This window comes from Sturnira hondurensis, unplaced genomic scaffold, assembly GCF_014824575.4.
Source record: "Sturnira hondurensis isolate 20B ecotype Veracruz unplaced genomic scaffold, ASM1482457v3 Scaffold0007406, whole genome shotgun sequence".
Lineage (NCBI taxonomy): Eukaryota > Metazoa > Chordata > Mammalia > Chiroptera > Phyllostomidae > Sturnira > Sturnira hondurensis.
Genome location: NW_028080037.1, coordinates 9,351,600 through 9,374,935, shown reverse-complemented (window position 1 = coordinate 9,374,935; position 23,336 = coordinate 9,351,600). Strand labels below are relative to the sequence as shown.

At 48.8% G+C, this 23,336-nt stretch overlaps 2 protein-coding genes across 6 annotated transcripts in view; both read left to right on the top strand.

The window, feature by feature from the left end:
- Positions 1–2,835, top strand: part of VSIG10 (V-set and immunoglobulin domain containing 10) — a 29,545-nt gene extending 26,710 nt beyond the window's left edge. For both annotated transcript variants that reach the window (XM_037052208.1, XM_037052207.1), the window contains exon 9: positions 645–2,835. In XM_037052208.1, the coding sequence (XP_036908103.1) occupies positions 645–700 (56 nt within the window). In that variant the 3' untranslated portion in view covers positions 701–2,835. The remainder of the gene's footprint in view (positions 1–644) is intronic.
- Positions 2,836–4,798: 1,963 nt separating this feature from the next.
- Positions 4,799–23,008, top strand: WSB2 (WD repeat and SOCS box containing 2). 4 transcript variants are annotated; one of them, XM_037052201.1, is made up of 9 exons: positions 4,799–4,981; positions 11,257–11,425; positions 15,400–15,644; positions 15,781–15,912; positions 18,241–18,341; positions 19,711–19,883; positions 20,615–20,725; positions 20,843–20,950; positions 21,559–23,008. In XM_037052201.1, the coding sequence occupies exons 1-9, from the start codon at positions 4,969–4,971 to the stop codon at positions 21,719–21,721; spliced, it is 1,215 nt and encodes a 404-aa protein (XP_036908096.1). In that variant the 5' UTR covers positions 4,799–4,968; the 3' UTR covers positions 21,722–23,008. The 4 variants fall into 4 exon arrangements, with proteins under 4 accessions (XP_036908096.1, XP_036908098.1, XP_036908095.1 ...); XM_037052203.1 differs by lacking the exon at positions 4,799–4,981 and adding an exon at positions 10,836–11,177 and having other exon boundaries at positions 11,237–11,425; XM_037052200.1 differs by lacking the exon at positions 4,799–4,981 and having other exon boundaries at positions 11,226–11,425.
- Positions 23,009–23,336: the final 328 nt, after the last annotated feature.

Below are 23,336 nucleotides of genomic sequence, written 5' to 3'. Positions count from 1 at the left end.
ATCAACAGCCAGTGCGCCAGTGAAACTGACATTCACCAAGTGCTTGCTCCGGGAAATGCACAGTGTCCGCGTTACCGGGGAACAGAGGAGACAGACATAATATCCACATGCAGGAGCTTTGGGAGACCAGGTAGAGTGGGCGGACTAGAAAATGTGGGGAAAGCGAAAATGGAGGCAAGATTTAACCAGCACTTTGAGAGAGCCCGGCTGTCACGAGGAGGAATTTGATTGATTGCCTGATGAGTGATAGGTTTAAAAATCATAGGACCTCAGGAGAAGGACAAGAGCTTCAAGGGGCGCATTGGTCAGGAGAAGCCTAGTGGAAGAAGTGGGATGAGAGGCAAGTCTCTGAGGACAGTCAAGTTTGAATAAGCAGCAAGGAGAGAGTGGGCATTCCAGGTGAGAAGGATGGCGTGAGCCAAGAGGAGGAAGGGGGGACAGTGTCACACATGCCCGAGAGGAGTTTGAGTGGAAGGAGCCGCTGAAAGGGGAACACACGCCCTGTCTCACCTGCTCCTCCGTGAAACCCGATTCTGAGGTTTACCAGTCAAGGACTAGAAATGGAGGTGACAGAAGACCGATGGAAACAGGGTCACCTGTACTGCCGTCCCTCAGAATCGTATCTGCTTCTCCCTCCTGTACAGACGACAGTGGTGAGCCGCAGAGCGACATCGTTGAAGAAGAAGACAGGCCAGTTTGAAGGAAAGAGACGTCCTCCATGGTCCTGTCTTACTTAAGAGCTTGGGAAGCTGCATCGAAGAGGAGCTTTTCATCTGGCTTTGATGTGACTCGCACCCCTGTCTGAGGGCTTAAAATGGTTTGGGGCTCTCAGCAAACACACACACACACACACATTTTCCTTCCATTTTTAAAAAAATTGGTTTGATTTGCTGTACCTTTTAAAAATGATGTGAGAAAGCTTTGGGAACAGGCAGTGTTGCGGGGAAAGCTGCATTTGGCATCTAAGGTGCCCTTTTCGCTCTGACCCCTGGCGTTGCCCAGGTTGACTGATGCTGATTTGGGGGGAGCAGGAGTGGGAGGGGGCACTTGGCCTCAGTGCCCTTTGCCACTATTAAAGGTCTGTAACCAGCTTACCTCAGCACACAAGGGTATAGTGTGGGGTGATAGGGGCACTTCCTTTATCACTGCCCAGGTAGTCAAGGAACCAGGTAAACGTCAGCGCACTGGAAAAGGTGAGGAGGAGTCACCGGCTGATGCTAGTTAGAGGGAAGCCACGTGGTTCAGGTTTTTGGATTGGAAACACCCAGACTTGAATCTGGGCTTTGCTACTTGTTTCCAGGGCTTGGGCAGGTTGCTTTACCTCTTTCCCCTGGGCCTCAATTTCCTCATCCATAAAATAGCTGAAATCACAGCTGCCTGCCTTACAGGGTTATGGTGAGGGCTTTGGGATGTGAAAGTGCCTAGGAGGTGCTCAATAGGTGGTCGTTATCTTCTTCGCCTTCCCTAGTGGAAGAAAAAAATGTCATTTGTAAGCTGTGAGCTGCTGCCTGGGCCCGTCATTCTTCTCTGTGGAATGGTTGCAGATGAGGGCATTATCAGAGCTCTCCTGATATGTTTCTTCCCTGGAAATACAATTTTTTCAAAAGAGGCAGGGGCCCGCAAGAGAAAGTGCCTTTCATTAGAACCTCACATTTTGCAAAGCTGCATATTTATACAAAAGCCTCTCATGTGATACATTATTAGCCTTTAGGCTTTCCCATTCTTCCTCTCTCCTGTGACTTTGAAAGAAGGCAGGAGAAATGTTTTGTAAGGGAGTATCTGGTGAGAAGTACTCCTTGGGCAGACCAGTGCACCTGGCCTCGGTTTTTCCACATCTGAAATGGGAAAACTTGTTTGCTTCTCTTTAAGGATATTATGATACACTGATTAATAATGCTAAGTTTTGAATGAAAATAGCACGTGATGAGTTTAAGCTGCTGCTGCTTCCAGTAGAACCTGTACAGTTTAGAGATACTTTCCCCGATTTCATTCAAATCTAAAAATGTCAGGGGTCTTATGTGCAAAGGGTGTGTGCTAAGCATAAAAGTCTGACTTGAATTTGCATTCTTAATATTGCACATTCTGCTCTGATGGGCAAAACCTAGAGCTTGAAGGAGAACTTCCCTTCTACAGTTATGGGGACTGGGACTCCCAAAATGAGACACTGGTTGTGTTCAAGGTGACCCCGCAGGTGTGCTTGGGGTTGGTCTATTTTCTTGAATGAAGGATGAAGGGACTAAACTGAGCAAGTCGGTAGAAGTTGAGTGAGTCCTGTCCCCAGCTGAGAGCCCTGGGGAGCTCAGGAGCTGGCTGCAGATTTCCATCTGTCAGGAACAGCTGTGAACTGCAGTCTCCTTGCTGGGCTGGTCTTTTGCTGCGTGGTGTCTTGTGCATGTAAACCACTCTGACTAGTCTAAGTTAGGGTCATTTACAGAACAGGATACTGAGGTGGCTTCTAAAGTTACTGAACACTGAGCTGGTCTCTCCTTTAGAATCTTCCCTGAGTTCCATTCCCGCCTACTTTGCAGAGGCAACAATACTTTCAAAAATGAAAGGAGACTGTCGCAAAAAGTCCCCAGCTGGGAACAGAGGATGATTTTCAAGACCACTGAAATGTTTCTGCAATCACTTCTTCTCTTGCACACACGCCTGATAGGTAGGAAATCTTCAACATAGTTTCTCCACTAGCAAATGGGAGCTTCAAGGTCTTGGTGCCAAATACTATAAACCCTGGACTAGCTCAGCTGTGATGGCCGTCAGTTCGACCTGAGCCCCGTGCACACGTTAATGTGGCGGGGTCAGTGAAGAACCCAGGTACTGCGGGTCTTTAATTTTTAAGGATTTTTAAAAAAGAATTAGGGCTTTTCCCCCCCTCTCTTTTAAGATGACCCATCCCCAAATCCACAAGCATGTTGACGATGAATTACAGCCTTTGTGTGGCAAAGTCCAAGCTGTTACGTTATGCTTTATGTACATTCTTATCTGGGTGTATGGTGCAGGCGGAGACCAGCTCTCCTTATCAGAGCCAGGAAGGGAACGACTTCAGGGCTATCACAACGGCTGTTTCTTTCCCCCCCCCAAAACCTGGTGGACATTGGGGAAAGCCCCTGCAGTCTCGCCGCCGCTTTGATGTTAGCTCCACTTCTCACGAGCACATACAGGCTTTGTCACTGCAACAGAACTCTTGATGGAAAATTTCCACGGCCCGTGCACTGGAAACCTGGAAAATCATCCTTGCTGGGCAAAAATAGGATGATGCAATAAGTGCCAACCGGCATTTCCCACCATGGGGCTGGCCAGGCTCTGCTGCAAAGAAAAATAAGCAGGCCCTCTGCATTATTTACATTTTAATATTTGCTGGGGGGTGGGGGGGAGCAATTCATTCTGAGGTTATTATAATGGATGTTTTTTAAAGATGATGCAATAAAATTATTTTTTAAGTAAAAGCTTTCGTGAGCTTGATTGAAGCTTGATTAGTAAACCGAAAGATTCGGGGAAGTGGGTTTAGGGCTCCCCATTTTCCGTTCTTTTACTAGCTTTCCCAACAGTGGTAACAATAGTGCCCTCGTTGCTATTTGATTTTTTTCCATGGCTGGTAGACACCACCCAACCCCTAACATCTACTGACACACCATCACCGTTGGTAACCTCCCGAAGACACTGGCTCTTCGATTTTTCTCTCCCTGCGGAAGCCCTTTTGGCTCCAAGGGCAGGTTTGGGAAAGGGCCCAAAGTCGCCATGGAGAACACAGAACCAAGGGATCGGCGACGATTTAAATCCCCCTTCCGGTTGCGGTCCTGGGTGGTGGCTTCGGAGATGCACCCCGGGTCCCCAGCTACCTGTACTCCCCACGATGTCTCCCCCCGCCCAACCTCCCACTCGAGTTGCCCGTTCCAGTCCCTGTTCTAGGCCTTTCCTCTTAGGTCACCCCCCTCCCCCCCTTTTTTTGATTCCAAGCTCCCTGGCTCTTGGGCAACGGAGTCCCATTCTCACTGCACTTCCTTTCCGAGCAAACGCACGCTTCCTATCTTAACCTGTTCCCCCCGGTCCCGTCGGACCCAGGGCCCCGCCGCGCTCGCCGAGCCCCCCGTGTCCCTCCGCGTTCACTTCCGCTCCCTCCCGTCCGCCGGGCCGCCCCCCACCCCCTGCAGGTCACACCCCCGTCCCCCGGCTCCTGCGCTGTCGGACCCCCTCCATTTGTCCATGCCCCCTTCTCAACGGCCGGCTGCCGCCGCGCACGTTCCCTCCATTTGCCCCTGCGCTTTTCTCTTCCCGGCTCCCCCTTCTCGGACGCCCAGCCCCGGTGTCCTCAGTCCCCGCTCCCACTCGGTTCTCCCGCCTCGCCGCTGAGTCCTTTCACACGCTCGCGCTCGGCCGTTCCGAACCGCGTCCCTGCCCCGCCCCCTTCTCGCTTTCTGTCTCCCCCATTCCCCTTTTTATTGGGCCTCTTCCCACGCGGTCGCCCCTCCGGTTCCCACCCTGCCCCGACGCCCCCCGTCTTCCCCTCAGTCCTGCCCCCGGCCGCGCGCCCTCCTTTTTCGCCCCTCCCCCCCCCCCCCGTGACTGCCCGGCCCGCGTCCTCCGCGACCCGGATTCCCGCCCCTCCCTCCGCTCCGGTTTTTACCCCCCAGCCTCTCCCGTCCCGCCCCCGCCCTGTCTGCACTGGGCTGGCGTTCGCCTGCGCCCCTCCACGTTTTCCCCTCTGCCCCGCTGCCCCCAGCCCCGGTTTCCCCTCAGCCCCCCTCCCCCCACCGCGGTTGGATCCCGTCCGCGCCCCGCCCCCCGCGCGTCTCCGCCCGCCGCCATGTGACGGGAAGCAGCTGATGGCCTCTCCGGGTGGCCGCGGGCTGGTCGGGGCCGCGACCGGGGCGGCGGCCGGGATGCGGGCCGGCGCCGGGACGGAATGAGGGCCGACGGCCCGGGGGGTTGAGGCGCCCGCCGCCTGCCGCGGGGCCGCGCGCGTCGTCCATGGAGGCCGGAGGTGAGTGGGGCGGGGGCGCGCCGGTTCCGGCCCGGCGCCACAAGGCCCGGTCTCCCGGGGGCGCAGGGCGGGCTCGGCCGCGGAGGGAGGACTCGGCTGGGGCGCCCGGCCCGCGCCGCCCGCTCGAGCAGACGGCGGGGTGCGCGCCCGGCGCCCAGCTTTGTTTCACTTTCGCTGTCAGCCGCCGCCTCTGCGCCCTCCGCCGCCGGCAGGACCCGGGGAGAGCGGGCCTCGCGCGGCAGGGACCCCCTACCGCCCGGGAGAGGAGGGGGCGCCCAGCCTGCAGGGGTGACGCCCGGAGGGGCGGGTGCTCAGGCTCCGGGTGCCGCACCCGCAGATTTGGGCGGGAGTCGCCGAGACCCTTTCCGAGCGGTGGCCGCCCGTGTGCCCCAGCGTCAGCGCCGCGTCTGCACGGCGGACGGTGGTGGTTCCTGCCTCGGCGCGCGGCGGGAGCTTCCCCAGCCCGCGTGGCCGTGGCAGACGCCCGTGGGTGGGTGTAAGAGTCGGGCGTTCGGGGCCGCCCCCCGACAGAAGCCGACTCCCGGAGGCGGGAGAGGGGGGCGATCCCGGGCGATGCGCGCGGCGGGCGCGGGGGGCCAGGTGCACACCTGCCTCTGCCCTCGCTCGCTCGCTCGCAGCTGTCAGCAGCAGACGGCGTGGCGGTCGGGAACCTCGGGCCCCACGTTGCAGTCTCCGTGGGCAGCGCGACCTTGTCACGCAAAGGCAGGAAGGTGGACACACGCCACTCGTTCTTCCTTCCCACCGCCTCGCCCCGAAACCCCAGCTGCGGGAGATCTCGGGGTGTGTTTGGGATGGGCTCCGGGGGCCCCGCGCCTGCGCACCCGCGTCCCCGCGCAGAGGCGGCTTCTCCGGGGTCTCGGCTCCCAGGAGGGGTCTCGGCCTGCAGCCCAGGCGTGTTCTCGAACCTGGTCTCTGGCCCCTGGCCCCGAGTTCAGGCTGTGCCGGGTCTTCGGGCCTCTGGTCGCTGAGTGGGTCCCCCCTCTTGGACAGGACAAGGTGGCGGGCGGGGGCTGCAACCCCAGGATACTCCCTTGGGCAATGAAAGGTTTTAATTTGGGAAGTGACATTTCTTTGTTCGTGGAGTACGGCGTCCGTGGAAGGTGTGGAGGCCACTCTTTCCGCCTTCCCATTTAGATCAGGGCCCGCTTTGCAGCGGCTGTGTGCCCCGGAGACTCTTTGCAGAGGGCCCTCCCTGTTCGCGCGAATCTGCGGGAGTCTTTTTCCAGCTTCCGCTGTCATTTCACCGACTCCAGTAGCGAAGGCTGGAGGCGATCTGGAGCCATCTGCCCTTTTCAGCAGAAATCCGTTCTCAGTCCTGGGTCTTTCCTGACGACTGACAGCCCTGTTTTGCGGTGTGGGCAGAGCTGTTGAGAGCTGCCAAGCTACTGTTAAAAAAAAAAAAAGCCTAAGAGTTTTACATTCTTTTAAAACTGAATACAGCCTATTGTAACAGGATTACAATAGACAACAGGAGATATTTCAGAGCAGTGCTTTGCTTTTGTTTATTCATTCAACAAATATTTACTGAGGGTCTGCCATGTGCGGCGTTCTCTAGGCCAGTGCTGGCCATTAGAAATGTAATGCAAGTCACATATATAATTTAAGATGTTCTAGTAGCTGCATTAAAAAATGACACTGGTGAAATTCATTTTAACACTATGTCTTTGTCAGTCCAGCGTGTCTGAACTACCATTTCAACATAATCATGATTACCAATATATTTTAGATTTTTTGGTATTGAGTTTCAAGATACAAAGTGTATTATGTACACAATCGTACCTCGGACTCGCCACATTGTAAGTGGCTGGTGGTCACTGTACTGGACAAAGAAAATTGAATGGAATGAGAGGAAGGTGACTGGTCTACTTTACTTTTTTTATTTTTAAATATATTATTTATTTTTAGAGCAAGGGAGGGAGGGAGGGAGAAAGAGGATGAAAAACATAGGTTGGTTGCTTCCTGCACACGCCCCAGCCTGGGACCTGACTCCAAGCCCAGGCATGTGCCCTGAATAGGAATTGAACCAGCAGCCTTTCACTTTCCAGGATGACACCCAACCAACTGGGCCACACTGGTCAGGACAGGACTAGGCCACTTCAGATAATGAGGACAGGAACTGTCCTGAGAAGGTGACAACAGCAAAGATCTGGGGACTGGCAGGCAGAGTTTTCCAGGCAGATGGAACATCTAATGTAATGATCTGGAGACAGGACACATCACCTTGCTTCCTGCCAGCTGGAGTCAGAGCTTTCATTTCTGTGTTAGGGCTCATCTCCGGTCCCAGGAGAGACCCGTGATAAACATCTTTCCATTCAGCCTGTGTGTCCATGCACATCCGGTGTGTAATTAGAAAACCCCGATGTTTTTCACCAAGAAGGGCCATGGCAGGTACAATCCCAGAGGAAGCCAGATCCTCTTGGCTGTTTTTTTTAAGTCCTGCACTGATTATGGTTTTCTCTTCCATCAGCCAAGTTTAGTTGGGGCCCAGACTCCCCTTCAGCATTTCCTTGGTTCTAGAAATGAAGAAGAGACAGGAGTCGCTGGGTTCTTTCTTCTTTTAGCTCCTGGATTCCTGAGCCTGAAATAGCAAGAGATTAAACCCCCAAACCACAGAGATGGAGTGTGGAATGTGGGTAGGGCTCCTGTTTAAGAAACAGTTCATGTGAAATGTTCCGCGTGGGCGCCATAGTAGTTTAAGGGGCTTTGTTCCACTTAGAATAGAAGAGATATACCATGTATATTTAATCAACAAGTATTTATTGCCTGCCTGCTCTCTGCCAGGAACTCTGCTAGGAACTGAGGGTAAACATACAAGGTCCCTGCTCCCATGGAGCTGACGTCCTAGTTGGGGAAGTTAGTGAATGATCAAATTAGTGATTATGCTGTAAAGAAAATAAAGTGAGGAGTTGTGAAGATTGGCTTGGGGGTCAGCAAGGGGCTCTCTAAGGAGTTGTCATTCAAGCTGAGACCTGAATGAAGATAACATACTAGCCCTTGAGGGACATTCCTGGGGAAGAGAATAGTTGGTGCAAAAGCCCTGAGATTGGAACTGATTGAACTCAGCGAAGAGGTGAGAGAAGGCTGGTTAGTGTTCTGGAGTGGGGGAAGAGAGAGAGAAGGCAGGGTGAGAGACGAGGCAGGGGCCAGTTTCGGCAGGACTTTGAGCTCAGGGTGCAGAGTTTGGATTTCTATTTTAGGAGTGATTGAAACTCATTCCTTTGAGGGGTGAGGAGAAGGGATGGTAAGGGCCAGAGCCGGAGCTAGGAGAGCAGTTGGAAGGCTGCGTAGTGAGAGATGTTGCATAGATTAGAAAGAATGGTAGCCATGGAGACGAAAGGAAGTTAGGTTTGCCAGATCTTTTGGAAACACTTGATAGAACTTGGCAGTGGATTTGGATTAGGAGGTTAAGAAAAGAGAAATCAGGGATGACCCCTTTTCGTGTCGGGTAGAGGCTCCATGGTGTCCCAAGGATGGATGGATAATGTGCGTGTTGTGGAGGAAGTGAACCAAGGGTAACTACTGCCAGGATGCAATGAAGAAATTTTCATCTGGGTCAGCTGATGAAAATGTACCTCCAGATCTGTCTGTGTTATTTAATACTGTCCGCATTCCAATTCTCAGTCTCGGCACTACTTACATTTGGGGCCAGAAAATTTTTTATGTGGGGGCTGACCTGTGCACTGTAGGATGATTGCGGCATCCTAGCCTCCACCCATTAGATGCCAGTAGGACCACCCCAGTTATGACAGCAAACATGTCTCTAGACAGTGCCTTGTGTCCCCAGGGGGCAAAATTACCCCCAGTGGAGAACCACTGGGCTACAGATTAGAGCTGTATCACCATAAGAAAATATCTAGAAGTAACAAGAATGAAGAAACTGTTGCGGGATTGCTGCATAACATGAGGAGACCTGCTTTGGATTTAACATATAAAAGCAAAATATTCTTGCCATGCAGATATTCATATGCAGAGGAATATTCTTCGACAGACAAATAATAATGTAAATGAAAGGATCACGTGTGCAAACACGTTTCTAGGGGGAATTACTGGGGCCTGTACAAATGCCAGTTTAGACCTATGTATTTTTAAATTTTTAAAAAATTTAAATTATTTTAAATTTATAATTTAAATTTAAATTATTTTTAAATTTTTTATTTATTGACTTGAGAGAGGGGGGGACATCAATTTGTTGTTCCCCCAATTCATGCATTCATTGGTTGATTCTGGTATGTGCCCTGACCAGGGGTCCAACCATAACCTTGGTGTATCAGGTTGATGGTCTGACTGACTGAGTAACCTGGCCAGGGCTAGACCTAATATTTTAAAACCTGGATTTACAAGTAGGGAATCAGGGAATGAATATAAAGGAAACTTCCTTAAATAGCAAAGCCACCAAAGGCTTGATAGGATTTATAAAAATTCCTTTTAAAGGCAGCATTTTCAGCAACACACTTATTTTATAAAACAAGATATACTCATGTATTTTCCCATAGTGCATATACCAGAAAATATTATATGTACATATATAAATATTGTATACATATATGCACATATATATGCATCTTTACCATCTGTTTCATTGAATCCAAGATATGCCTCATATATGCCATATGTACCACTGAGAAAAATACTGCTTATTTAACTATGAAAGTCATCACATGTAAGACACATCCTGATTTCGAAGAGGTTACAGTGTGAGGAGACAGCCCTGCCGGGCAGCTCAGTTGACTAGAGGGTTGTCCCCGATACACCAAGGTTGTAGGTTCAATCCCTGGTCAGGGCACATACAAGAAGCAACCAGTGAATGTAGAAATAAGTGGAACAACAAATCAGTATTGTTTTTCTCTTTCCTCCTTTCTTTCTCCCTCTAAAATAGGCAAATAAATTTTTTTTCAATGTGAGAAGACTCAAAAGATGTGTCCTAAAATATATGTAATATGGACTGTTTAAATTAGTATCTATCTGGTAACGGCTATAAAAGGGTCAAACTATTAAAGTGGAACATGCACATCAGGAAGTGACCTCATTCAGGATGGAAGCCAGTTTTTATATTAGTATGTATCACAGTCATAGTGGTCAAAAAATTAATTCTGAAGGCCTTTTAGGGGCTTCATCAGCCATTGAGAACCTTCACTGGAGTAGAGAATTTAACCAGGAGCTGCCCTTTGGTGGGTGAAGAAGCATCCCATCCGTGCAGCTCCTCTTCACTAGGTGCTGTATTAGGCCCAACAGACACAAACACTAAGTCCTCTTGGTGATTTTGAACAAGGGTGTTTACATTCTGGTGCGGGTTCGGGAGGGGAGGCAGGAGAGGGAGATGGGTTGCCACAGGAGAGAATGAAATAAGCGGGGTGGGACTTATTTCCACCCCGATTGTGTGAGACCAGGGTCCACTTCTCAGTTGCTCATCCAGATGGGATTCTCATAGGCAGAAAATGAGTCCAGGTGTGAATGAGAAGGAGCTATTCCGGGCCCGACTCTTGTGTGGCCAGAGTGCGGTGTTCAGGGAGCTGTAAGGACCGCTGGAGTCCGTGGTGTGGGGTGGAAGCCCAGGCTCAGCTGCCTTTGTGTAGGCGGGTGGCACAGGTTTGAAAGAAGTGTGGGGGGGGCATGCTGTGTGTGTTTTAGCCAGGGGTGGGGCGGGGTGGGTACCTGGGGGCAGGAGTTTTGTAAAAGATCTGAGTGAGATGGGTTGGAGGTTTAAATGAGAACTGAGTGGAGATGGAAGCCGGAGGCCGTATTAAAAGGTCTCTGCGAGAGGAAACAGGGCAAGTGCTGAACATTTTATTTTAGACTCCATGATGGGGAGTGTGAGTTTCAGGTAATCCCCCCTGAAAGGTAAACCTGTTTCCCAGTGGCAGGTTGTTTTGAGGAAAATTTAAATACATTTGAAAGCCTCCTGATCTGTACCATCTGACCTGTCCTTGCCCCATCTGGTCCTGATCTTGTCCTCTGTCCTTTCTTCCCCTTCAGGCATTCATAGGAAAATGAGGCCTCCGTTGACTGGCTTTGCCCTTCCAAAGGTTACTCTGAGTCATGGTTAACCAATGGAGGGAGTGCCAGAACTGACTAACCCGGGTGAAATGTGCCCTGTGGCTACTTTCATTGTCTCAGGTCACTTAAATGACCGTTCCCTCCCAGAATCCACAGTGTCACCCTTTGCCATGGGGAGACAGTGGCTTTCCTGTGTCTGAGTCAGGGAGGTGGAGAGGGATTGAGGCTGCTTGTTTGAAGCCCTATGTCTCGTGTCCCAGAGGAACCACTGCTGCTGGCTGAACTCAAGCCCGGGCGCCCCCATCAGTTTGATTGGAAGTCGAGCTGTGAAACCTGGAGTGTCGCCTTCTCCCCAGATGGCTCCTGGTTTGCTTGGTCTCAAGGACACTGCATTGTCAAGCTGATCCCCTGGCCGCTGGAGGAGCAGTTGTAAGTACTCTGGGACCCAAAGGAACGAGGGGGTCCTCGTGACGAGGAAAACGAGCACTTGCCCAGGTTGCTTCTGTTCTTTGGGGTCTTCTTGCCCAAGAACAGGACAGGGAAGATGGCAGAACAGTTCAGAAATTGATCGTTGGGGTTTCCAGAGCCCCACACACTGTACATGTGAAAAATCTATTGAGATTGTTAGCCCCAAGTTTTTAAAAGTAGATTTATGGAGATATCATTTACACACCATACAATTTGCCCATTGGAAGTGCATCTGTCACCATGGCCAATCTTAGAACATTTCCATCACCCACAAAAGAAACCCCACAGCCCTAAGCTGGTGCCCTCCAAACCCTCTATTCTCCAGGCCTGAACAGCCACCAAACTATTTTCTGTCGTTAAAGATTTGCCTATTCTGAACAGTTCATATTAAATCATATAATATGTGGTCTTTTTTGAGTGGCTCGTTCAATTAACATGTTTTCACAGTTACCTATGTGGATGCCGCATCAGTGCGTTATTTCCTTTTATTGCCACATGTATTCCATGGTATGGAGATACCACACTTTGCTTATACATCTATCAGTTGGTGGACATTTGGGTTTCCACCTTTGCCTGTTATGAGAATAAGGCTGCTTTGAGCATTTATATGCAGTTTTTGTTGGTACCTATGATTTCACGTTTTCTGTATTTCACTTTCTGAGGAGCTATCAGATTTTCCAAAGTGGCTGTACCATTTTACAATCCCACCAGCAACGTGTGAGTTTCTCAAATTCTTCACACCCTCACCAACACTTGTTACTGTCAGTGTTTTTGATGATAGCAGAGCCATCCTCGTCGGTGTGAAGTGGCATCTGATTGTAAGTGGTTTTGATTTGCGTTTCCTTGATGGCTGCTGATGTGGAGCGCCTTGTCATGTGCTTATCGGCCCTCTGTATGTCTGCTTTGGAGAATGGTCTGTTCAGATCCTTTGCCCATTTTAAAATTGGGTATTTATCTTTCCGTTTTTCTACCACAGTTTAGTTTCTGATCTTTTTCTTTGGGTCCATGGGTCGCAGTGTGTGAGAACCCCCAGTCAGATGGCCCAGTCTCTGTGTGTTTTCCTTCTCCCAGGAAGGAAATCTACTCTTCAGCCAACATATCTTGCAGATCTTCCTTGCCTGAAACGAGCTGGGGGGCTGAGCACCCTAAATAAATCAAACACAGCCCTGCCCTTGAGGGTTTCATTCGTTTTGCTTTAGGCATTTCTTATAAATTGTGTATTAGATTTAACTTTTTTGTAAGTCAAGCCTGACGTTTGTTGCCCCAACAATAGGTAGAGCCGGTGACTTGGCTGTGACTTGTCTGTGACCGGTGCTCTGCACGCTGCTGGCGTCGAGGGGTGTAGGTTTGGGCACTTCCTGGGAGGGAGGCCGTTTGGCAGTGGGCGTCAAAGACCTTAGAAATGTTCTCCCAGTGATTTGGACTCTCAGAAATGGGGTCATCTGCTTACATACACCGATTGTCATCATGAAATTACTTATATAGTAGTTAAAAATGAGAAATGGCTTCAAATCTAGTGATAAGAGGATGGTTAAGGACATTGTGGCATTTTCGTGTTTTTGCAGCTGTCAGAGATTGGGTCTTCTGTTTGTTCTTCAATCGTGATTTTCCGTTCTCTCCAGGGTGATTTAATGATGATGCGAAGGTCATTCATTATTCCCACTCTAGATAAAGAGGACTTCATATCCACACTTAAGTCTGGTCTTAAAAAAATTTTAAAGCATAAAATGAAAAACCTGTTGTTTTTATTTTATGTAGTCTTCACATATTAATGTTAATTGCCTTATTTCCAAAATGTTTTCACATTTGTTACTTTTATAATTTAAAATAATTTTTAAAGTCCTTTAAAAGGGGTGGAAGACTATACCTCAGGTATGTCATTTCTACAGTTCACTAAAAAGAGGGGGAATCAGGGATAGTTATGTTCTTCTTAGGATTGTTACACATTTTAAAAAGTCATATATGCTTTTAATAATGAGTTATTAACTAAATAATTGTCCTACTTTTAGAAATGATATCTTTAGAAACTTTAGTTTGAGTGAAGTTCTCCTGATGAATCCCCCTTGCCCTTTAGTTATCCCTACCCAAGTCCCCACCAGCTTAGCCTTGATCCACTGACAAGCTCAGGAGCCTGGGCGTTCTCCTGAGCAGTGGGCTGGGTGCCCAAGACTCACGCTCTAATGCCAGACCTTCCCCTGATTCCGTGACCGCAGGAAAGTTAACTCTCCACCCCTAAAATGGAGATTTTAGTATCTCTTCCTAGAAAAATTAAATTATGATATTAAAATGATTTAATGTATAAGTGTGCCTTAATTTCTTTGGAATAAAGTAGCTACAAAATATCCCTTAATTCAAATACAGAAAGTAGGGTTTTATTAAAACGATGTAACTTTGCAAGTTCCAGGCCGTCCTACGAACCTTTTCCCGTAGTCTGCCTTTTATGTGCTTCCTCCCTGGACGGCAAACTCAGGCCCCTGTCCCAGCGCCAGGCAGCTCTGCAACATGTGTGGGGCTGTGTTGGGTCGAGCAGGCCCCATCAAAAGACGTTCACTATCACGTCCAGATGTTTTGTCAGAATAGCAAAATTTCAGTCCACATTTGGCCTAAATGACCAGAGGTCCGCAGTTCTTTTTCTTTAAAGATTCAGACAGTAAATATTTCTGGTTTTGCCGCCATAGGTCTCTGTGAAGAGTACTCATCTCTGTTGTTACAGCATCACAGCACCTGCAGGTAATAGGGGAACAAATGAGCAAGGTGACGTTCCATGAAAACTTCATTGGTAAAAGCGGGCTGCTGGCCCAGGCCTTGTTTGCCAGACTCTTCTTTGGAGTAATAGAGTTTCAGAGCCGGAGGAGGCTGTACTTGCTTCAGTTCCTTCGAATTTTATAGGTGAACATGAGTCAATTTTTAAAATATATTTCAACCATACAAGTGGCAAAATACAATTTCTTCACTTTTGAGAAACAAATGTAATCCAAGAGGAGGTCCAGCTGCATATTCCTGAGTAGAGGATTTCCCATGGAACCGAGTTCCAGTGTTACAGGCTTCCCTTCCTCCAGAAAACTGTGGCTTCATATCTGCACTGGGAAAGTGGAGCCCAGATAGGAGACTTACGGGTTTTCTGGCTGAACCTCAGCCTGTCGCATGCCCTGTCTTTGAGAGACCGTCTGCAAGACCGAGTGGTGGAAGGGTCTGTGTCTTGGGGACAGAGTCTCATTTAGCTTATTTGGACCTATGTTTCACGTCAGGTAGACTGTAAAGGAGAGGGTCAGATTATTCCGTGCACCCCTGAATAGTTCTGTGGGTTCCTTCTCTCTGTTGACTGTGTTGCTGGTTGGTTCCTGTGCTGGATATACCATCAGGGAAGTAAGCGATGGAGCCTCATGAATGGACTGGAACGTAGTGAGCGAAGGGGGAGATCATTGTGTACCAACCAAAGTGTGTTGGCGAGAAAAGGGTTTATTTTCTTGCTTTTCGGAAGTTTTCTAAGCTAGAGATGGGGTTCTCACCAGGCAGGAGAGCTGCAGATGGCTATTCAGACTCTCGGTTCTGTCCCAGTCTCACACCTACAGTACGTTTTCTTTCTCGTGGAAAAAACTGAGTGCGTCTTTCCTTCCACGCACCGAAGCCCAAGAGAACTTCCTGAGGAAGCCTACGGCTCCCTGGAGCATCTGTGATCTAGTTAATCCCACCAGGCAGGTCACCCCGTGGTAGGGCTTTCCCAAATGCCAAGGCCAAGAAGCCAAGGCCAAGGCCAAGACCAAGGCCAAAGCCAAGAAGCCTCTGTTACACGAATTCTAAAAAGAAAAATCATACCGGAATTCACTGAAGGTCAGTGTGTTTCTTGGACTTTAAAGTCTTAAGATAACCAGGATGAAAAGTTGGTTAACTTGGCGACAATTTCAGACTCACTGAGAACTCTCTACTTCCCACAGCATCCCTAAAGGGTTTGAAGCCAAAAGCCGAAGCAGCAAAAATGATACAAAAGGGCGAGGCAGCCCAAAGGAGAAGACTCTGGACTGTGGGCAGATTGTCTGGGGTTTGGCCTTCAGCCCGTGGCCGTCTCCACCCAGTAGGAAGCCCTGGGCACGCCACCCTCCCCAAGTACCAGACGTGTCTTGCCTGATCCTTGCTACAGGACTCAACGATGGGCAGATCAAGATTTGGGAGGTGCAGACAGGTAGGTCGTTTCTGGCTGGTACAAGTCCTGGAGGCTTGTGCGCATGTTCTCATCCGGGGCTGAGGGGCGTGTAGCGTGACTGGCAGACCAGGTGCCGTCCCACCCACCGACTCGAGTCCTCTTCTTTGCACTCCAGGGCTCCTGCTTTTGAATCTTTCCGGCCACCAAGATGTTGTGAGAGATCTGAGCTTCACACCTAGTGGCAGTTTGATTTTGGTCTCTGCCTCTCGGGATAAGACTCTTCGCATTTGGGACCTGAATAAACATGGTATGGAACTCCTGAGAGACTTGTCCCTTTCTCTACTTTACCAATGTCGTTTTTACCAAGAGTATTATTTCTCAGTCTCTTTTTCTGTTCTGCTTTAGGAGCTTTTCAGACATTTTTTTCCTAATCCCCCTCACCCTTTGAAGATTGTAATCCCTTATATCTAATCAGGTAATGAATGTATATTTATGTTTTGTATGTTTAAAAAAGGTAAGATTATTTTTTACTAATAGACTTAATTTTTGTCACCGTACGTATTTTCTCTATGGAAAATACATGATGTAGAATACTTTCACTCACCATGGTACTGTTGACATTTTGGGCTAGACAGTTCTCTGTCGTGGGTTGTCCTGTGCAGTCTAGGGGGTTGAGCGTCACCCCTGGCCTCTACCCTCCAGATGCCAATTAGCACCCTCTATGTCGTGACAATCAAAAATGTCCCCAGACAGTGCCAGTGTCTATGTGGAGGGCAAAGTCTCCCCAGCTGAAGAACCCCTGGTCTAGAATAAGTCATCCATGTTGGGTACTTACCGTTAGAAATAAAGTTTCTTTTTGGAGTAGGATGTAGGTCTAGAAGGGTTCTCGGGCTGGAGGGAGGGGGTCAGCTTTTATGGACTCCTGCCCTGAGCAGATTGGATACAGGACTGGCCCAGTGAAGAACCCCACACGTCTCTGGTATTGATCCTTAACCGGAAGGGTGACTGGAGAAGGGGTTTTTTTTGGCAGGCCATTCGTCCCCCCAACATGGGTGGGGACGCAGGGTCTGGGGGGAGATGGGAGGAGGAAATGGTGATGTGGGCAGTTCGTGAAGAGACACACTCACCCCTGAGCATGGGCAGGCACTGGTGCTCCTGCCTGAGTCTCGACTGTTTCCCAAACTGTGAGAGGGGACCTACCTCTTTCCCCTTAGAAATGGGCCTGGTAATTTGTCAGAACAACTACGGAGACAGTGCTGGTAGTTTCCTCATCCGAAGGCGTCCAACCACCAAGAGAACTCCGTACAGTTCTGTCCATTGCTGTGGAGCCTGTGGTCGTGCAGTCCCAGACGGGCCTGCTGACTGGGACAGGCTGTTCAGGGCGCTGCCACTTTTAATGTGTGTCCGGAAGCAGCTTGCCACCGTCTGAGGAAGGTCCTTGAAGTGGCTTTGAAAATCACTTGGTGGTTGGGCAGCTGAGGGTGACAGAGAGTGGGCGGGGGGACTAGACCGATTATTCGGGCTTTTCAAAGAGAGAGGGGTAGAAGGTTGTGTTCTTATTTGATAGCTGAAGCTGGCTGACTTAAAAAAAATGAATACACATACCCCTAAATTTATAGGTGTGTATACATGACTGTATACGTTCTTAAAAATGTTTTCCTTTTCCTCTTATTTTGGCTTGATTCCTCCTCCGACCCCCTGGCCCCCAGCCCCCGGCCTTCACCATCTTTCTCATTCTCCCTTGCACTGAATTTCTCCATAATCTCCCTGTCATCTTACAACCCGTGCTAAGAATCCTTCACATTTATTTCCGTATTTTGCTTATACTTGCCTAATCCTATGTGGACACTCACACTCTTACATTTATGGGTTTGGGGGTCATTGCTCCACAAGAGTGGAGTCATAGTCTTCATATTTTTTCTGAATCTTCTTGTTTTCTTTCATTGAAGATTACTCCCTGGAAAATCTAGATTCTTCCTTTCACCTGAATTAATGGGGTGGGTATACCTGTTGCATCTTTCACTCACTCATTTCCCCATTGATAGGCATTTTGTTTTTTCCAAAAACTGAGACCCAGAGAGATTACATGAGTGACCCAGGGTTATGTCTTATTTGAAGAGTAAAGCCAGGGCTCATGCCCAAGTTTGCCGACTGTAGAGCACGCGGCCCTCGTCACCACACCGTTGCTCACACAGACACCCTGACGGGGAGGTGAGGGCGTGGAGTGAGATCCTTGTGACCGTGGAAACCATTGTAGAGAGAATTGAAGATAAGCACTCTCTCAAGTTTGGAAGGATGTTTCAAAGAACTTGAGGTGGTTGGGGGAACCTGGAAAAAAAACATTCTCTGCTATAGAAGGGATGTGTCAGACCTGAGCTGTGTACTCCCTTTATCCTGATGATCTTGTCAAGCAGTGATTTCCCTTGGGGGTCAGAATGTTTTATTAATAGATTTCAGGTGTTAAAATGACAAGGTCTGTCATACTTCTTTCTCTGCCTTGAGAAGTGGGGGTTGGGACTCAGTTGATAGAGAACTAGGTGGATATACCAGGTGGGTGGGCCATCGCCACCAGTTTTTCAGTCTTCCTGCTTGGTGGTTTTGAGACAGCTCACCGTCTACTCCTGTTCTCTGCCAGGTAAGCAGATTCAGGTGTTATCGGGCCACCTGCAGTGGGTTTACTGCTGTTCCATCTCTCCGGACTGCAGCATGCTTTGCTCTGCGGCTGGAGAAAAATCGGTAAGTCTCACACATCGGGTACCGTTTCCTGTATTGCTTTAGCCCAGCAAGATCTGGAGGTGGGCAGCAGCCTTGTGTGTGAGGGGTAGGTAAGCCAGATGTCCTCCAAACCTACCTGCAAATCACCCCCAACAGAAGGCATGCTGGTGAGCCGTGACTTCCTCCTGCATGCCTCCCCTTTTTTTTTTTTAGATTTTATTTATTTATCTATAGAGGGGAAGGGAAGGAGAGAGGGAGAGAAACATCAGTGTATGGTTGCCTCTCATGCGTCCCCTGCTGGGACCTGGCCTGCATCCCAGGCATGTGCCCTGACTGGAAATCGAACCACGATCCTCTGGTTCACAGGCCCGAGCTCAATCCACTGAGCCACACCAGCCAGGTCTTACATGCCTCCCTTTTGATTTGTACGTGGATAGGAACCAGAAAGGAGGTGTTTAAGTAGATTGCTGCCACTGTCCGAGGCCTGTTTGTCTTTACAAATGATAAAGGGGTGCTCCTAAAACTTCTTTTCCCATTTTAAAAGTTGCAGCCCACACAGGGACCCAGGTTCCTCTGAACCACACAATTTGTGTCCACCTGGTTAGGGTTTCCATTTCAGATCATAAGATGTACAGCTGCTTACTGAGCTTTGTCCTGAAATCCTCTTTGTTATTTTCAAAAGTACTAGAAACCAAAGAACAGTTGGGGAACTTTTGTTTGAATTTTGTATCTGCATGGAGCTGTTTGCTGTGACTCACTTGGGAAGGAGTTCACGATTTGGGACAGCCCAGATGGTTAATCATTCATTTGAAGTTTGGAACTATGTGAAAGTGAGAGTTTTCTTAGTGAAAAGAAAATAAAATTCTATTTTCCATGATTCTCAAAAAGGTCTAAAGTGACGCGCTATGTCAGATGTACAGTGGTGGGCAGGTTCCCACGGTCCTGTACACACGGGGGCACAAAATGGCACGGCAGAGTGCCACCACATTGTTGGTAGCCCTGGAGTTCACTCTTCTGACCCCTGGGTTCGGTTTTAAATGAAAGGACAAGATCGCCCTGTGCAGGTCTTCATCCGCACAACTGCACGTTTGCAAGCAGGGCTCAGAAGTCTCCACTGATACGTGTTAGCTGGCAGTCTTCCTGTGGTTGGTCCTGTTTATGCCTCCTTAAAGTAAACTCCCTCTGTCCATTGGTTAGGCGCCTCAAGAATTCAGAACTGTTACCCTTTTTAAGCCTCTGTAATACGTCTTGGAAGAGCTGTAGAGGAAAGGGGTGGAGAACCTGGCTTCATCTGGCCATGGGGCCCGAGGCGGGCATTGCCTTTCACTCGCTGTTTGCCTTCTAAGCATTTTGTTTCCACCCCTAAGCAGGCATCTGTTACTTTCCACAGGTGTTTCTCTGGAGCATGCGGTCCTACACATTAATCCGGAAGCTGGAGGGCCACGAAAGTAGTGTTGTCTCTTGTGACTTCTCTCCTGACTCTGCTTTGCTTGTCACGGCTTCTTACGATACCAACGTGATCATGTGGGACCCTTACACTGGCGAGAGGCTACGGTCACTCCAGTAAGGAGTGACCTTATGACTTCTTATGACTTCCCTGTGGGGTAACTGTGAGAAACCTGTGTCCTCTTCAGAGTCTGGAGCATAGGAGGGGGCAACTTGGGTAAAAGGCACAATGGATTCAGTGCTTATTCTAAGTCTGGCCGACCGTAGTGTTTCCCTGTCAATTAAGTTCTTAAATTAGACTTGAGAGCCTTCAACTCTCCTGTTACACGAGACTGTTCCTCTTTGGATTCAGCATTCAGAAACCTGAAAGTGACTCTTTTTTTCCATTTACTAATAACTGTAGTAACAAGTTCAGAATGATCCTCTTATTGAAACTGCTCTTTCCCCAAATGAATTTTCATGTTCTCACAAATGTGTATTTTTTTCTTTTATGTCTGTGTTGTTTTATGAAGCAAAAAATAGGTAGTCCTATAATTATCATGTACCTTAGCCTAAAAAAGACTTTCAGTTTGTCCTGTGGCCTTTAAGTGAGGGCTGACCGACTTTGCATAAGAAAACCGGAGCAAGGAGCGTCAGCCCTTCGGCCCACCCCACGAGACACTTGGAGCCTTAGAAGTGGACTTTTCCCCAGTTGTCTTCTCTAATCTGTAAGCCCCAAGGTGTCCCCATGGGCTGCAAGATGTGTCTGGAGCCTTTGCATAGGCGGGTAGTTTGGCCTCCTGCCTGGGGGTGACCATACAGGGCGAGGGGGGTCATCCCTCCAGGCGTACTGTCCTATTTCTCCTCAGCCACAGCCAGCTCGAACCCACAATGGATGACAGTGATGTCCACATTAGCTCTCTGAGATCTGTGTGCTTCTCTCCGGAAGGCTTGTACCTTGCCACCGTGGCAGATGACAGGTAACATGAGTCTCTTATGTGTCATCAGAGCAGGTGCCTCCAATTAATTGTAGCATTTCCCCAGGGGTCTGGCCCCAGGTTTGCTAATGCACAAACATGCTTTTCTCTCTCCACCAGACTCCTCAGGATCTGGGCTCTAGAAATGAAAACTCCGATTGCATTTGCTCCTATGACCAATGGTCTTTGCTGCACATTTTTCCCACATGGTGGAGTTATTGCCACAGGGTATGTATCTGTTAGCTGAACAGATGGGCAGCGATTTCTGCTGAGTATACCATGTAGCTTTTTAAGGAAAGAAAGCATTTAGAATGTTCTTGCCTGCGAGGAAGGCTCTAAGGAAATCCAGGATTACATAAAATTCTGATATTCTATTCTGCAGATATAGGTTATCATTTATTCTTAACAGTTAATCTAAAAATAATTAAAGAGTTCCAATTCATGACAACTAATGGAGCGAGCATGCAAGGAAGCATACATTAAGATGATGCAGAATTCATATGGAAACTATTAATGGCAGAGACCACCTTTCAGGGACCGTCTATAATTCAGTAGGTGGTCTTCTTCCCTCTTACTTTAGAACTCATGCTATGTTTAGAAAGGGCTGTGATGGCACAGAGAGCACTTTGGTAACAAAGGTGTCCGGAGTTCTCAGAACCCTCTTAGCAGCCTTAATTATTCATTACCTCCGCTCTTACATCCGTCTCGGCCGTCAGGGTTACACTTCCTCTCTGGAGTCTCCTACTAGCGCAAGTCAGAGTAGGAACGTTAATATCCATCACAATGAAACCAGATTTCCAAGGTCTGTGCTAATGTATTGGTTTGTTGTATTTCAGGACGAGGGATGGTCACGTCCAGTTCTGGACGGCTCCTAGGGTCCTGTCGTCACTGAAGCACTTATGCCGGAAAGCCCTTCGGCGTTTCCTCACGACCTACCAAGTGCTGGCGCTGCCAATCCCCAAGAAAATGAAGGAGTTCCTCACGTACAGGACTTTCTAGGCAGCGCTCCGTCGTCCGGTTTCCTCTGCGGCAGGATCAATCGCCCTGGCAGAGGGGTGGCTGGATCGTGGGCCACATGGCTCGTCTTGGGTTGGAACACACTTTCTCTTTGGGAGTGCAGGTGGGATGGAGCAGGACCAGATGCCGGTGGCCTCGTCGTGGACCTTTTTCCCCGCCACACGTGAAAGCCGGTCATGGAGGAGGGATTCCACTTCCGTGGCCACAGAGCTCTATCTTCAGTCTTCGGTCCACTTACTGACAGTTTTGAACTCATTCTGGTAGTTTTGATTCAAAATGCAGTTATGATGTTTTGGTGAGAAGAGTTGACCAGGCCTCAAGAGCCCCTCTCTAGTGGCAGAGGGTTGAAACCCCCTCTGCTGGGACACGTGGCTTCTGCCTGGTCCCCGTGTTTCACAGCAGCAGTGGCTCTGTCGCAGTTCTCTCCTGTCGTGTCGGAGTTGCTTTGGTGCTGGCACGTCGTTCTCCCTCCAGCTCCCCTCGGACTCGTGGGACCGTTTTCCTGGCACAGTCTCCAGCGTGAGGTAGTAACTTAGCTTCACTAAATTGCAGATGACTCAGAGGCTGTGCCCCTCACTGATACAGACACTATAATTGGCTCTTTTTGTTTTTAACAGTGGTGTGCATGTGCAGGTGACAAATGTATATGCCAGGATACACAAGAATTTATTTCTAAATTGCATGACTGTTCAGATGGCTGAGTTGTCAGTTGTTTGCCTTTCATTAGCATATTTATTTGTATTTTCTCAACAGATGTTAAGGTACAACTGTGTTTTTCTTGATGGTATCTGAAAACCATAGTACTTAAGTCGAACAGTTGTGAAGAGTGTCTCCTTAATTGTGTGAAGAAGAGGAGGTGTCATCACCGCACCTGGTCCTCTCGTGTACGAGGTCTGACTTTGCTGCTTCACCTCATTGGACTAATGAGCCAGTTTGTTCTGTCCCTAAACAAATACAGCTCTTTACAAGTGCTGTTCTCCTTCAGTGAAGTGTAGTTACCTAATCAAGACACCTCATTCAAGCAAAATCTGCCTTTGGAAAATTTTAATATATTTTAAATTATTTTAAAAGAAATGCAACATCTTATCCTTTGGCTTTCTTAATAGGTGCTTTATGGAGGCCAGTGTAACAAAATGTGTTGAAAAAGTAGGTCTCTACTGCCTTTGTTGCTGAAGAAAAACATGTCTTTTCAAGATGAGAAACTTTCATTGAAGGAAAAAGTTAAAAAGCTTTTGGCTCTCCGTTTCATTTTTTCCATTAAGAAAAAAATCACCTTTAAAACAAGTGAGTACAACAGGACAGCTGGGAATGCGTTGGGCAGGTTTTTCATTTTGTGGTTATCTTGAAAAATCAGCAACTAGTCATGGCGGGGGGGGGGGGGCCCTCTGGGAGGCTTCCTTGAGGCCCCACTTAGCCATTAGCTTCAAACTTGGTGGCGTCCTTGGGGAGCGAGTCCCACACGTGTGATGGAAATAACCAACTTCTCCCTCTGATAGTGTCAGAATTTGACACCTTTAAAAGAACAGCCTCCAGAGTTGATTCTGTGGTACCAAGAGATGGAGGTTTTCATACAGATGCAAGTTGAGTGAGGGAGGAT

Coding starts and splice junctions, on each gene's coding strand:
- WSB2 (XM_037052203.1), top strand. CDS start 11,050: ATGGAGGGAGTGCCAGAACTGACTAACCCGGGTGAAATGTGCCCTGTG. Junction 11,178..11,236: donor CCCTTTGCCATGGGGAGACA/GTGGCTTTCCTG, acceptor GCTTGTTTGAAG/CCCTATGTCTCGTGTCCCAG. Junction 19,884..20,614: donor GAGAGGCTACGGTCACTCCA/GTAAGGAGTGAC, acceptor ATTTCTCCTCAG/CCACAGCCAGCTCGAACCCA.